This window comes from Conger conger, chromosome 8, assembly GCF_963514075.1.
Source record: "Conger conger chromosome 8, fConCon1.1, whole genome shotgun sequence".
In the NCBI taxonomy this organism is placed as follows: domain Eukaryota; kingdom Metazoa; phylum Chordata; class Actinopteri; order Anguilliformes; family Congridae; genus Conger; species Conger conger.
In genome coordinates this window covers 17,470,276-17,486,403 of record NC_083767.1, presented here as the reverse complement: position 1 = coordinate 17,486,403, position 16,128 = coordinate 17,470,276, and the positions used below count along the sequence as shown (strand labels likewise).

The following is a 16,128-nucleotide window of genomic DNA, read 5'->3' as shown; positions in this document are numbered from 1 at the left end:
CTTTAGGGATGGAATGAGTATTCAAAACGCACTGCAGTCTGGGCCATTTTAGGTTAAAAGCAAGTTACTGCACTGAGTGTACATTTCTTATCTGGTTGATCTGAACCTGGAGTGGATCAAGCTGCTATGCGTTCTGAGTGTCTGTGTCCATCTCTGATAACTTGAGGCCCAGAGCATGTATTACATAACAAGGGCTTTTTCTGGGCCAGTTCAGGATGTTTAAATTCAAGTCACTCTCCTACATAGAATGGCACACTGATTCATTCATGGTATTGATTAGTGTTGGCCACAATCAAGTGGGAACATCCAGGACCCCAGAGACCCAATTAAATGAGACTGAACATGCTGTTCTACTGGAGCATGCCTGGTTTTCATTATGAACACAAGCGGAAATATATTCTGCTTTCTGGCATCAAAGAGCACCTATAGGACCGGTTCTCTGAAAAAAGATTTTCACCAAGAGATGAACATTTAACATGAGCAGCATATCAGAAATATAGTATAGGTATTTGTTGGTGAAAGTTGTTTGGACAACACATCCAGCAAATAGCCCTTACGAGGCATATTTTTCTTGATACAGCATGTCCAACCAAACATTCTCCCAGGGTTTTATTTCCTAATTAAGCCCAAAGGTGCCTGTTAAAGAGCCGTGAAGGAGGCTGCTGTTTTGTTTTTCATGTGACACAGTGATAATACATGCTACACTCTCCTGGAGCTCTACAGACAAGACAAACACACCACCACCACAGCAAAATGTTCCTTGTGAGATGTACGAAGACCCAAAACTTACACTTAAGATACATTTGAATTTCACAAGTACATGGACACTGGACATGCATGCTTACCCTCGCTCTAACATATTTCTTCCCAGCCATTTTAAAATGAAGGTGAGATTGTCAGGAAAGTTGAAAGAGAAAAACATAAGACAAACTTCTACTACAGAAGGTCCCAAAGACGTGGTGTCAGGCATGTTTATCCACTACAGAAACAATCAAAATTTGCAATAGAAAGGTGCTTTCATTTGATACATTCAATTACAAATATTCCACTTACCTTCAAAAATAAACAGCTCAAACTATCTACATTATACAAAGTGCCTGTTCCACTTTATAACCTTACCCATCTAAACATCAAGAAGCCTGTTTGAAAACTAGCGAAAAGCCAAGATTCAATCAATATTTTGCCTTAAAAATAAATCATTAAATAAATAAATGAAAGCAGCCATAGTCACAACCATAATTTCTGTTTTTAAATAAGCTTACAACCTGGTTAAATACAAATCATTGCTGCTGCCACAACAGAATGTGTATTAGCTCAGCTCACACAACATGTTTAGCTGTTTAGCTAACTATGGTACTCTGTGCATTGATGCAACTGATGATACGAGGTGTGAGATGGTGTGAATTGTCTCTATCAAGTAAATTAAATCAATAAAACATTTTAAAATGTTGCTGATTGCCAACTCGGCAAACCGTGTTTGTGAAGAAAGAAATGTTGACATTTAATAGTGAGTCAAAGATAACAACAAATTAAATTAAACTATTGATTCAATTCAGGCTTATTACTGAAGGCCTGAGTATCATGATGCATGAGAATGTGCCTTGGGTGAGTTTACATGCATGTCATTCCAAGATTCACCATTTCAGACATTACACAGACAGTTCTGGGGTCAAAACAGTCCCATTGGCTGGCAGGGAGTTCACAAATTCCACATTTAGAGGTTACACATGTAACCTCCGAGGTGAGACATTTATCTTGAGCTCTCAGCCCGGTCAAAGTGCTAAGCTCTGTTGATGCTCCTCCTGATCTGACTACAGACCCGTGCCAAGTGCTGTCCGATATCGATCGTGGAGAGAGGTTAATTACCATGGACTGCTCCATTGGGACCACCAGCTGGTTGTGGATCTGCCGGATACTGCTGGCGTGACCTCTCAGGGCATTCTCCAGGGCTCCCCGCTTCTGCCAGTCAACAGGACAGAGAGATAATTTCAGCCACATTACCTCCACATTGGGCAAGCCACATTACTCACACACCTTAGCTATTCTATCATCTCCTTACCGAATCACACACCTTAGCTATTCTGTCTTCTCCTTACCCAATCACACACCTTAGCTATTCTGTCTTCTCCTTACCCAATCACACACCTCAGCTATTCTATCTTCTGCTTCTCCAATCACACACCTTAGCTATTCTGTCTTCTCCTTACCCAATCACACACCTCAGCTATTCTATCTTCTGCTTCTCCAATCACACACCTTAGATATTCTGTCTTCTCCTTAGCCAATCACACACCTTAGATATTCTGTCTTCTTCTTAGCCAATCACACACCTTAGCTATTCTGTCTTCTCCTTACCCAATCACACACCTCAGCTATTCTATCTTCTGATTCTCCAATCACACACCTTAGATATTCTGTCTTCTCCTTAGCCAATCATACACCTTAGCTATTCTGTCTTCTCCTTCCCCAATCACACACCTTAGCTATTCCATTTTCCCCTTACCCAATTACACACACCTTAGTTATTCTATAGTCTCCTTACCCAATCACACACCTTAGCTACTCTGTCTTCCTCTTACCCAATCACACACACCTTAGCTATGCTAAGCCCCCTTATCTAGCCACAATCACATGACCATTTTACCCCAAATTTAACCTGTCACACAACACAGCCACTCTAACTCAAACACTGCAGCTCTGCTATTTCTTTCCTTCTTACTTTCTCTAAGTCTCTTAACAACCTAAACACACATCTAAATTTACCTCCCAATCACATGACTCAACCACTTGCCCCCCATCACATCTAAGAAGAGAGTTGCTCTGGAGTCTGAAACTAGCCTGCAGTTGGCTTGACAATCTGTGCGACTCCATTTTAAATGGTCCCAATTGTCCTCAGCACATGCTGGAGGTGCCTTGATGAGTTTCTTTCCTTGATGAATAGGGGGCTTGTTCCACCACTGTATCTAGTAGCCTGCTAGCCAAATGTTTCCAGAGACCTCATCAAACATTTGCGATAGCATAGCTTTATAGCCAGCTTCAAGATAAGAGAAGGTCTACACCATTAACACTGAAAGACAGAGGATCTCCATATTGATTTAGTTTATTTTCAGTTTAACCAAATTTAACTCACCAGTTTGTCAATCTGGGCATCTAGCTCATTGGAAAATGATAACAAGTCCACCATTGTTGCACCTTTGTTGACCTGGAGATGAGAAAAAAACTTGACACAAGCCGCGCGCAGCACAGCAATACTCACACATAGATGAATGTAGGTTTCACACACATGAACATGCTCACGCCCTACCCACCTTCAACAGAAACACAGAACTGTAGCTCATTCCATTCACATTCAATGTGCTTCAGAGGGTTAGCTAGCAACTACATGTGCAGCAATAGTGCCTGTTTTTCAGCTATAGTGAGCTGAACAACACAAAGATTCCATTCCACAGGCAATGCAATGCAGCTGCTTGCACTGTAAAGCATGACTGATCCATTACACTGAGCCGTTGTTTTGGGGCTCTCTGTCTTAATAAGTGTTGATTCTCTAGGGTCAGCACCCACAGACAGTATTGGCTATTCAAGCAACCCCTCCGTTACTTAAGTCTCAGAGTGGACCATATCGATTTTGAAATAGTCTGTGATTAAATAGGATAAGAGTGTTTGCATATACACAGCAGAGCTACAGAATTCAGGTGCTGCCTTTTCAACTGACAACAGTGCATAGGGCAGGGAAAGGGATCCATGAGCTTTAAGCACCTCTTCCAGGTAGAGGGAGTAGTTTATCTCATCGACCCCCGTGTTGCTGAACTGGATGAGGTTGTGTCTCCCCTCCGTCTCCAGTAGGACGATGTTGCTCAGGTCCACTCTGACGTCGTTGATAGTGTGCGACATGTCCTCAGTGTACTGGGAAAAAGAACAATCCAGAAGATTTTCTACAACCCCAAACCACGGGGGAATAGGATGCCATTGAACACCTACGTGCTTCTCAGGGACAATGCATGGAAACAAAGTTCAACACAAAGACTGTTCTGGAAGGCTTCCCAAGTGTAAGCTGGGCTACTGGCCACACACTACAAGCAATAAATTACATGCAGAGTAAAAATAATTTTTGAATACTAAAATAAATGGCGACTGTGCTGTATAATGATGTATATCCATGACACATAATAAGAGGATTAAAAAATTTAAAGAGCTGTTCTCAAAAGCTGTTCAATAACTGCAGGAAAAAGAACAGATAAAAACAACGTAATGCAGACAGTGGATTCCTTTTTGTGGGGCCTCAACTTAACAGGTTGCCAAGGGGGTGGCCAAAAGAAATTTGCGTGTGGCCACCTAAAATTCACAATAAGTATCTTAGCCGCCAGGGCAACCTCGCTTATCAATACAAAGTATGCGTTCTCTCAAAGTGGTCTGAAAAGGCAAGCCTTTTCTCCCCGTTGGACTGTAAGCTCAAACTTGAGTGTAAGGGGACAGTAGTGTGTTTCTTAGCTGTGTTCCCTCCGCAAACGGGAGAGCAGAACTAATCCTTCCTGTTGGCACGGCTACGCGGCTCTCCCGCCGTGAAACACAAAGGGTGTGAGAACATGGTGTGTGAGCTGGGCACCAATGGCTTCGCATGTCACCGCCTTCAAACACACAGCTAAAACATGAACTCAACTGTGAGCGGGGAAACCAGTGGGAAGCTGGAACAAATTGGGGCTAAAAAAGGTGTACGGTTTAGCAGCATCTTCACAGGCCTTTTCCATGAGGAAAGCCTATGTTACACTAATTATGGAAACAGTGCTTAGATTATTTATGCAGGCTAGACACATTCATTTATGTTTGTTTCATTCACTTTTTTGACAGCCAGCAGATCCATTGAAGCACCATTAGCTAGCTCATCTAAAATGAAAAAAGAGAGATGGCAAACCTGCTATTGTGACAAAGTATACTACAGTACAGCTGACTGTTACTTTGGGTTGTTCTTCTGTCCAATCCAACAACATATGTGTTTTTATTTGAATCTTTATAAAGGGTGATATGGCGGTATTTGGGGGTTCATAGACAAGAAAATACACTTCACATAAGTCCAAAATTGCGATTGTGTTAATCTTACACTGTTAACTTCATAGTTCACATACACTTCATAGCTTCCTAGCTAACTTTAGGTGCAATTTCATTGAATGTAGTGGTCTCAGAGTGCACCATAGAAAAAGTAAATAAAAAAAAAACTGCTGAATACTGAATTAAACATAATTTATTGAAGAGCAATGTGGTATTACACACATGCATAACATAGCTGTACAAGATTATTTGGAGTTATGGAACTTGAAGTATTCTTACTTTTAGACCCTGAACCCCCAAATGCACCAATACCAGCCATCAAAGCTGACAGGTTCTCAGAAGCATCTGGACATATGTAAACTATCCATCATTTCACACAAAACTATCTGGGCCAACTAAAAACATTCAATAACATTACAATATCAAAAAACCTTAGAAAGTGAACTATCTATTTAAAGATAAATACATGAATTAGGAAGCAAGGTTAGTGGGCTGAAGCATTTACAAGCCAAAAAAGATACGTATACGTATATTTCATGGTATAAAGTTTCCTATTAAGCCTCCCATAATCAAGGAATGTGCAGGTAGTTGTTTGTGCATGCAAATATTGAGTAAGAGGTTTAAACACGCCTGAACATGCGCATGCGAAAGGCACATGTACAGAGGGCAGTCCGTATGCGGTGAAGCAGTGAAGCATGGCTTTGAGCACAGCTGCTCATAAGCACAGCGCACACACTGCAGCGCACGGACACTCACCACGCTGGAGTTTAAGAAGGCTGTCACGTTAAAGATGTTGTCCAGACGCAGAGCCGAATAGATGCCGTTGTTTTCTTTGCAGTTTCTGCGTAAATGGGTGCGCGAAGAAGACGTATGTAAAAACGTGACAGAGAAGACGTCAGAAAACATACACCTACACGGTTTCTTGCACTTGATTTTATGTTCGGGCTCTTCTGCTGCTACCAAGTGTATACTATTCTGGAACTGAAAGATGTCAATAGTCTAACTACCCGTTCTGCAATTTCTTTAGTCAATGGACTACACTCTAAGAAAAAATGGTTCTGAAAGAGTTATTTGGGTTGATTCCATAGGGGAACCCTTTTTAGCTCTTGAATTCCCAAAACATCAGATAATTAAGTGTCAATTGATATAAAATTCATGTAAGCATGATGTTTTCCTGGCCCTATCCATGGTACCTGTATAGGTTTTCTGCAGTCAGGTCAATCTCAGGTTTGTGGTACAGGAATCCAGGAATAAAATTCTTCCAGGCAGGATTCACCAGATATGGAGTATCCACAACCTGATCAAGGAGAAAGTGCATGTCATTCAGGAGCTCTTTTCCCTCTGTTTCAGGTTATTTACATTTGCTGATGCTCTTGTCTATACACCCCTCAAGAAGGCCGTAAAGCTGAAATGGCTGTGCTTCAGTCATGAAAGGTATTTTGGGCATCTGCATTAGATATAGTAGTTTCAACCATGCAATGATACATTATCAGCATTCAGATCCAAAGCTCCTACGTTTAAATCATGCAAAATAATAGCAATCCATTGAGAAAATATCCAAGAATTCATTCGTGACTGCGATCTTCGTGGAAAAAAGAACACTCATTTTGGCTGAGTGATGCAAGGGTTTTGCATTTCAAAAGCAATCTCCTGCAGAAAAATGATTGTCACAGCCACAGGCACTACCGAGCTAGAAGCAGCAGAGGAAAACTATTAATTATGTTCGGTATGGTTGAATAATGCTGCACTTCAAACAACTGCATCTTTAAAATACCCAGAGGCATTTCTAAATGAAGGTAATTTAAGCAGCAGCCAGCCACACACAGGAAGTTTAAAGCAAAAGCTCTCCAAACTGATCTTGAAAGATTAATGCACTGGTCACTGAGAAGCATCTGGTCTTAAATACAAGGAAGAACAAGGTGGTGTTAATGTCCTGCAAGAAGGAGGCTAGCAGAGCTACGGCTAGCAAGTTGCGGAGAACTAATAAAGGAGTTGGCAGACATGAAGCTACGGGGCGGATGTTGGCAGGCAGCTGTTTATCTTGGTCATCTCATATGAGACAGTTATATAACAAAATCGTGCAACTGCCCACACAATGAAGAAAATTGCTAAATATTTGCCAAAGAAGACAATGAAGAAAATAATAAAAGCTAGTCCAAGCTAGGCGATGAGGGTATGGACTAAATGCAATAGCTGGGAACAGCAAGCAACACAAAAAAGGCAGCTAAAATGATCTTTAGATGAGGGTATGACTTTTGATATATGCACAATACACTTGAGTGATCACAGATTACTGAAATGATTGAGCAAAAGGCAACAAAAAAATTTCAGCATGTACTCATTCCTAAATATTGCATGTCACGCATTATGTGATTATTCTGTGTGTATTTGAAAGGCTAGCCTTCCTGGACTAAAATAAATCCTAATAACAAAGACACATACACACACACACATACACACGCATACACACAATAGTTACTGAAATGAGAAAATACTTGTTGATTGTTGATATCAGAAAACATTTAGAGGGTTCCTATTTAGTATTTTGTAAACAGAAACTGGTCAAATATAAAATGTGTTTTGACTCCCCAACTTGCCTCATACAGCTGTTTAGACTCAAAGGGCTCACAGACCAGCTTCTCCACATTGCCCCCGACAACAAAGACGACAACTACAACGCCCATCAGCACCCAGGAGAAGATGAAACTGAAGCCAACACCCCTGAGAGAGAAAGGAAAAGATTCATGCTGTTTTGTAGTCAGGAAGTTTGAACCTCAGCATTGCAGCCTTTAATAAAATACTTAGCCTGCACTCACCCAGTAATGATACCACTTTAGAAAAATGGACAGCATAATATTTTAAGTGCAAACTGTACAACATGTCACATCAACAAAATTCCTTACAAAATGAAAATCACAGAAATACTGTATTGGTATTCATGGATTATATGTAAATCAGGAATAAAACTAACATTGTAATCAATGAAATAAAATCAAGTTACTCACGCCATGAGCAGGTTGCCACCAGTATTGGAGATGCAGCCACGGGTGGTGGGGGAGGCATGTTTATCGTAGCCGGTAATTCCACAAAACAGGCCCAGGAAATTGAAGGCCAAGATTAGCACCACCATGCAGCAGAGCGCAATGCAGCAGATCCACCTACAGGGGGAGCCATGGAGACAGCAGCAGCACAGTACCGTGAGTCTCTCACTGATATTCAGCACTAAAAAAGCACTGTAAAACAGGAGTAAGGGTAACCCTGGCCCTGGAGAACCACAGGGTCTGCAGGTTTTCTTTAAATAAATCAAGTAATTCAAACTGGAAAAAGTGTAGAGTTGATTACATTACATTATTGGCATTTGGCAGATGCTCTTACCCAGAGCGACATACTAAGCAGGAGACAACCTTCCCTGGAGCAATGCAGGGTTAAGGGCCTTGCTCAGGGGCCCAACGGCTGCGCAGATCTTATTGTAGCTACACCAGGATTAGAACCACCGACCCAGTCATTTAACCACTACGCTACAGGCCGCCCCATGTGCATTTGTGTATTTGTGAATTTGACCAATTAAATACTGAATAAGAACAAAACGCAGAGGAATCTGGTTTCATATCCCTGCTATAAAGTAAATGGGTTTGTGAAGACAGACCACTTGAGCCTTAAGTATCTGACAGCAGTAATAAAAAAAGACTGAATGTGTCGCTTGTACCTGTAGAAGTCTATCTGGTCAATCTGCGGGTAGTAGTCCTCGATCTTCGACTGGGTGTGACTGATGTACTTGGTGAAGTTGGAGAGGGACTCCTCGACGGGGAATATCTTTGAGAAGCTGGTGATGTTGGAGCTGACATCATTCAGCATGTTTTTCACCTCTGCGCAGGACGGAAACGGACAGCATGTTACCGGGATTCCCGAACACTCTGTGCGTGTAGCTCATGATGGGTGGATGGTGGTGTGAATATTTTTCATAGCCACAAATATGATTTTCAACCTACAGAAAATGTTATTTTTTAATTTCTAAATGCTCATAATCAAATGAGAGAGGCAAATGGCTTATATTTAAAGGGAACAAACCACACAACATAGCCTGAGGCTTAGCCAAGGGCTGTTACCTCCCCTGCAGATGTTCCACTTACACAACTGCAGCATACCCTGAATAAGTAAACTACATTAAAATGGACAATGGACAAACCATTCACTTATTATATTATAGGGGTATGGGTAAGTACTGTATGTACAACAGTTAATAACAATCAATACAAGTATACTACGTACAGTAGTCAATAATGAAGATAATCAAGCAATATATAATAGAGAGTACACATTCAATGAACTTGGCTAAAAACAAACATTGTTCCACATAAAATCTGTATGATAGAAACTTGCATATAAAGAATATTCAACTTAAAACTGAAAAACATACTAAATGGTGAAATATTGAGGAAATAGTCTATTTAAAGAGTTCAGTTTTGCAGAATAATGTGTGTATAGACATCTAGCACTTACTTGTGACTATATTCTTGGTTTGAGACTTCACCATGTAGGGGGTGTCATTGAATGACAAATATCCCTGTTAGGGGTAGATAAACAGGAAATCTATTGAGTCACTTTGCACCTTGATATATAGTTACCTACACATGAAAACCATACGGAAAGTAAACTGGTTGATAAACATTGTATGCAGTTGATACAACACTGAAACCACAAAATGACTTGTTTAATATGCAGCTTAGAGGAACTCAGAAGACTCAAACAACGGCCAGAATACCACGATCTTGGGATGCAGTGCCACCTGGAGGACATTAGAGGGAGTCACGATTTAGACCCACCTTTTGAACAATATTGCTGAGGTCAGTCTTAAGAACGTTATTCACTTTCGCCAGCTGTTGACTCACATCCGGCAACTGAAATAGAATAGAGTGAAATTATTTATCTGGGAACTGAATATTGCCCTGAAAACCCGTTACGTGTAGCTTCAGGTGTAGGGGGAGCTTACGTTGGAGTAGTTGGCACTGATACCCAGCTGGGCGAGAGAGTTGCGGATCCTGGCACAGATGGGCACGGCAGCCTGGGCAGCACAGGCCGAGTCGTTGAGGGTGGAGCGGAGACTGGAGCGCACCACACTCAGATTGAAGGCCAGCTTGCTGGAGCCGTCCTGCAGCACCTCTATGGACATGTTCACATTCTCCAGAGCCTCTTTGGTGTCCCGCATCACTATGGAGGGGCAGGAGGAAGTGTCAGTAACGGTCACAAACCGCGTAAGCGCACACACAAACACACTCACACACACATTCAAAGACATACTTCAAGGAGACACCGTAGGTCAAAGCCCACCAGGCCTGCCCATAAACACCTACAAGTAGAAGGCAGAATCGCATCTCTACCGCCTAATAAGATCATATTCTGTACACTAAACCTGACGCAATAATGACCAAAAACTCTGTCTTTTCCTCTGAAAGACCTAAAGACCTGCTTAGTCCTAGATCTAGAACAATCACTTCTATTCCACCGCCTTCACCTTCCTGCGTCCTTTTCTTGCTCTTATCGAGGGAGGCAAGGAAAAGAAGCGAGAAAAGGAGGTAAAGGTGGGGGATTTGAGAAAATTTGAATTAAGCAAATGTAATGTCCTTGCTCCTTCAAACGTCAGTTACAGACGTACAGTAGCAGATGTGTAGCAGATGGGGACAGGCGGATCCACAGGTTTATCATTATATGTCACGCATTCCGAAAATATACTTAAGCAAAGGATGCATTCTAGCTCCTGGCTCCTTGAAGGAACATTTAACATTTTGGAATGGTGGCAGATCTCTATCAATTTCCAGGTCAGATAAAAGTACAATAAGGCAGAGGATGATAAGAGATTGGAATGAGCACCTAGCCTTAACCATTAAAAGTTACAAAAAAACTAACTAACTGAGGTTTGGGTCCAGTTATGGACAGTGTCTTATATATGTCATGTTTGGGCAGAGCCTGTGAGTTTTGACCAGCTGGTATTGAGGATACAAGGATCTATTGACCATGCTTTGTCTGGGCTAGGGACCTGTAACTTGACCAATCACCACAGTGACACCACATAATATTCACAAGGGAGAATCACTGTTCTGGGATCAGTATGTTACCAATCACAACAGTGACGCGAGGTTAGATTCAGGAGGGACCATCACTTTTCTGGGATTAGCACAAGACCTAATGCCACAGTCACACAGGTTAGATTCACAAGGCAGAATCACTGTTCTGGGATCAGCATGCGACCTACTGCCACAGCGACACCAGATTAGATTCACAAGGGAGAATCACTGTTCTGGGATCAGCACATGGTTAACTGCCACAGTGACACCAGGTTAAATATGCATGAAGGTATCACTGTTCTGGCATTACTCACTGTTACCTTTGATGGCCCTTTCCACTTTGACTTTGAGGCCAAAAGCAAACAACAAAGATGGAGCAGAAGAAACCAAGGACATTGTAAGCACGGAAAAGAACAACAAAGCCTGCTGGGAAGGGTATTAAATTAAAGAGGTTTCAGAAGGAATTATTTCAAGCTGGTTCCAGTGCCTTCGACTTTGTCATGTCCTCACAGAATCAATAGAAAATCCCTGAAAAATAATTTATGGTATGCCTTGCAATAATCATTTATGATTTAGTTCATATAAACTTGAATTTTAAATAGTCAACTGGTATATAAAATCGAACAACAGGAGATGTTGGGTGATGTTAACAAGATATAGCAGGTAAAAAAAAACAAATAATGGGGACTTTCAAGGTTGGCCAGTAAATACTAATACCAACCAAAAGACAAACAATCTTACACCAGGTTTTACATTCTCCCAGACTAATTAATGTTCTGTTCAAGTTCACTTTTTAAATATACACTCAGTGAGCACTTTATTAGATAGACCTCTACACCAGCTTGTTAATGCAAATATTTAATCAGCTAAACATGTTGCAGCAACTAAATGCATAAAAGCATGCTGCCATGGTCAAGAGGTTTAGCTGTTGTTCAGACCAGACCAAATGTCAGAATGGGGAAACAATTTGATCTAAGTGACCGTGGAATGATTGTTAGAGCCAGAAAGGGTGTGATTTTCACATACAGCAGACGCTAGAGTTTGCAGAAAATGGTGAGAAAAACAAAAAACAGCAGTTTTGTGATCAGAAACGCATTGTTAATGAGAAAGGTCCGAGGAGAATGGCCAGACTGGTCAAAGCTGACAGGAAGGTGACAGTAACACAAATAACCAACATTACAACAGTGGTATGCAAAAGAGCATCTCTGAACACACAATGCATCAAAACTCACTCTATGTGGATAGGATACAGCATCAGAAGACTAAATAAGTCTAATAAATACCTAATAAAGTGCTCACTGAGTGGATATCAAATATATTTTCTCAGTTGCTGGCTCATGTTATCTCAGTCATTGTTAATATTGCACAGAGAGTAGAATGCCAGTATCAATATTTGAATGTATTGACACAAATGGCGGGGAAACAAATATCATGATTAAATCAGCTTTTGAAAAAACATTCTCTGTCTGACAGGCTTAGAATGTAAATATGGGGGTTCTCAAACACTGTCACAGTAAGTAATCCTTGTTCCTGTGATGTACGGAAAACTGCAGCATCCCACCCTGAAAGATTACTCAATCGCATGATGGATCGGTGCAACAAATGCCAGAAATAAATACATATTTACAAAAGCCTCGGCCAATTTGTTTTGCTTGTGTAGTTTAAACCGTTAATCCTGCACCACAGCCCGGCTCATCTCTGAGAAAGCACAAGGGCTTTTGCGGTAGCTTTGGTTACGAGACAGCTTCTGAGCAAAGAACCAAGAGGCGATGGATATGTGTGACAAACTGGCATAAAGACTCAATTTGTATTACTGCGTGTGTGAGCCTACAGGCATAAGCGGCCCAGTACGCCTTGAAATGACAACTCTTGAATCCAACTAGTTGTCTATTTCAATATGAAGGCTGGAGACTTTGTTTTCTTATTAATGTATTCTTTAAAAGACATTAAATGCCACACTAGACTGAGCTGCCATTTTCTCTATGCTGCTAAAAGCTATTTCTGCTCCAGAGGACTAAATGTAGATGTAATGTCGCTGTAAAAAGTGCAAATATAAAATATGATGGACATTTGCATATTTTTGTAAAAATAACAAAGAAAAATAATTGGTGCCATTGTGTCACTCGTAACAACATATGAATATAAGAAATGTTGATTTTGTAGGTTTTTTATCGGAAAATGTGCCTACTTACTAATTTCTATGTACTCAAAATGGTTGCATTGAAAATACGGTGTAATCTTAACATGGTATCATGACCTGAAAATGTTTTCATACAAACAAAAATAACTTTAAAATAATTTTTGATTGTCATTGATGTTCTGAAAAAACCATTCAGAAAATAAATAAACCCATCAGTCTTGACTTACTGTATGGAATGAGTAATGACATACATAAGTAAATGAACAGAGATTGCATGTGTGATAAAAAAAAAAACCCATATAAGTCAAATTGAACTGAAAAGGTAATACTGCTATAATTAGTCATGTGTGATATAGGTTATAATTGCCCTTGTGTATAATTATTCTAGCTGCCAACTGGTGGCGGCACGGATGGTGCAGTGGGTAGCACTGCCACCTCACAGCAAGGAGGTCCTGGGTTCGAATCCCTGTCGGGGACCCCTGTCGAAACCCACGCAGACATGTTCTCCCCGTGTCTGCGTGGGTTTCCTCCGGGTACTCCAGTTTCCTCCCACAGTCCAAAGACATGCAGGTTAGGCTGATTGGAAAGTCTAAATTGCCCGTAGGTATGAGTGTGTGAGTGAATGGTGTGTGTGCCCTGCGATGGACTGGCGACCTGTCCAGGGTGTATTCCTGCCTTTCGCCCAATGTATGCTGGGATAGGCTCCAGTCCCCCTGCGACCCTGTTCAGGATAAGCGGGTTCAGATAATGGATGGATGGATGGATAGCTGCCAACCGTGGTATGCTCTGAACACACTACGCATCAAACCTCTAAGTGGATAGGCTACAGCAGCAGAAGATCAATGAGTCTAAAGAATAAGTCTAATAAATACCTAATAAAATGCTCACTGAGTGTATATCAAATCTAATTTTTTTTTCTGTTACTGCCTTATGCCATCTCAGTCATTGTTAATATTGCACATACAGTAGAATGGCAGTATCAATATTTGAATGTATTGACACAAATGACTGGGAAACAAATAAATCAGTTAAAAAATATATATTGAGTCTGTCTGACAGGCTAAGAATATAAATATGGGGGTTCTCTGCTATATACTGCTATGATTAGCCAAACTGCTATACTGCTATAATTAGCCATGTGTATTATATAGGTTATAATTGCACTTGTGTACAATTATTTTAGTATTCGGGGTATTCTAGCTGTGGTATGCTACTTGGAAAGTTTATTTACTCTTCAAGGGTTCAAGTTGTATCTATGTGTTCACTCCAGGAATTGGAACTATACTTTCCTGTAGGGCAGGGGTGCACAACTCTGGTCCACGATGGCCGTTTTACATACTGCTTTTTGTTCCAACCAATTGCCTTGTTTTTAATTTGCTGACAGCTCTATAAATTACCCTGGTTCAAGCCTGTACTTGAGCACAGTAAAATCATTAGGATACACTTGCAGTCTGCAGCTGTAGCCGGTATTCATACACATGTCAGATAAGATATGATTGAGTCAATTAAAAAGAGCACAAAATCCTTAAGCAGATCAGCCCTTGTTGTACACCCCTGCTCTAGGGTCTTGTCCCTGGTTCTGATTTCCACTTTATTGTGTTTTATTGTTTACATAAATGACTGTTAAGTAATGTAATGAGACATACCTCCAGCCATGTTTAACACACCGTCAAGGGCAGGGATAACCTCTTTACCCAGCTGCTTGTGAACTGCACCTCCAAGCAAAGGCCCAATATCTGTCAAACGCAGAGTTGAAATTACAACAGTGTCCAGATAATAAACACTTTCATTATTTCAGACTCTCCAAATAAATCATGAATCCAAATCACAAAACATTTGCATTGTGACAATCATTTATGAGTTCAACATGAGTCATTCCTCAACCTTCTTTTAAGACAGGAAATGAAATGGAAAAATATGTGTACCTATGCTAACTTAGTTCTTTTTCTTTTAAAAGTTTATTTTCCACATATATTCTAGGGATTGTTACAGGCACTAAGGAGTAGGAGGCTTATGTTCTGAATGAAATGTGGCAGTCTTACTTACTCTCAAGGTCAGATACAACTTGGTTCTTTGCGGTGGCATACTGCCCAATAAGATAGTCGATTTGCTGAAACAAAAGCAAGTACATGCATGATGTACTAGCACAAATGTGCTCCTTTACACAATGAAGGGTTGGTTTTTTCTATTAATACATAGATATTTTGTCATATCACATATGAGCACATCTGAGCGCTGTTTTGAAGGCATGCTGACAGTTGTAAGAAGATTAAAGTGTGCAGAAAGACAGACCAAAACAGACCACTCATACATTCGCATTTGAGTGCAAGCATGCAAGCCAAAATACATGCATGCATAGTAATTTTTCTAAATTTATTCATTTTAAATATATAGTCCATATTTGAGACTGTACAGGCAGTATTCATAATCAATCCCAGATGAATCCCCCTCTGCCTCTTACCGCGGGCGTCTGGTTGGCGAATGTCTGCAGGTCTCTCATGTTGCTGTTGACCAGCTTCCTCATGCCTTTCAGTTGGGAACTGAGGTTCTGATTGGCTGCGTAGGCACAGAGGACTCCAGCCCTGAATGCAGCACACACAGAGAGGATACAGCGGTCAGGAACGTCCCTCAATGACTTTGTAAAACACAAATCTTTCTATGTGGATGCAAAAACTATGAGGGTGTAAATATGATTAATCGTTGGAGTCATTTTGAGTGTCCCTCAAATGGTACACAAATAATTCCTTCTGAAACAACAATTGTTTCAATTAAGATTTTAGGTGACAACAGCTGGATTATTATTATTATTATTATTATTATTATTATAATGATAGTAATTTTACTACTATTACTAATACTACTACTACTAATAATAATAATACC

General features: G+C 40.6%; 1 protein-coding gene across 12 annotated transcripts in view; it reads right to left on the bottom strand.

Moving 5' to 3' along the window:
• prom1a (prominin 1a) overlaps positions 1 to 16,128 on the bottom strand; it is a 62,659-nt gene that overhangs the window by 8,152 nt on the left and 38,379 nt on the right. For 9 of the 12 annotated variants that reach the window (XM_061251769.1, XM_061251774.1, XM_061251771.1 and 6 more), the window contains 15 exons: positions 15,707 to 15,827; positions 15,292 to 15,355; positions 14,892 to 14,981; positions 10,034 to 10,251; positions 9,867 to 9,941; positions 9,544 to 9,607; positions 8,750 to 8,909; positions 8,049 to 8,201; positions 7,641 to 7,764; positions 6,237 to 6,340; positions 5,800 to 5,884; positions 3,757 to 3,903; positions 3,131 to 3,202; positions 1,867 to 1,959; positions 846 to 863 (listed from right to left, as the gene is read on the bottom strand). In XM_061251769.1, coding sequence (XP_061107753.1) covers positions 846 to 863; positions 1,867 to 1,959; positions 3,131 to 3,202; positions 3,757 to 3,903; positions 5,800 to 5,884; positions 6,237 to 6,340; positions 7,641 to 7,764; positions 8,049 to 8,201; positions 8,750 to 8,909; positions 9,544 to 9,607; positions 9,867 to 9,941; positions 10,034 to 10,251; positions 14,892 to 14,981; positions 15,292 to 15,355; positions 15,707 to 15,827 — 1,588 coding nt within the window. The remainder of the gene's footprint in view (positions 1 to 845; positions 864 to 1,866; positions 1,960 to 3,130; positions 3,203 to 3,756; positions 3,904 to 5,799; positions 5,885 to 6,236; positions 6,341 to 7,640; positions 7,765 to 8,048; positions 8,202 to 8,749; positions 8,910 to 9,543; positions 9,608 to 9,866; positions 9,942 to 10,033; positions 10,252 to 14,891; positions 14,982 to 15,291; positions 15,356 to 15,706; positions 15,828 to 16,128) is intronic. The other 3 variants (XM_061251770.1, XM_061251773.1, XM_061251778.1) reach the window with 1 other exon arrangement.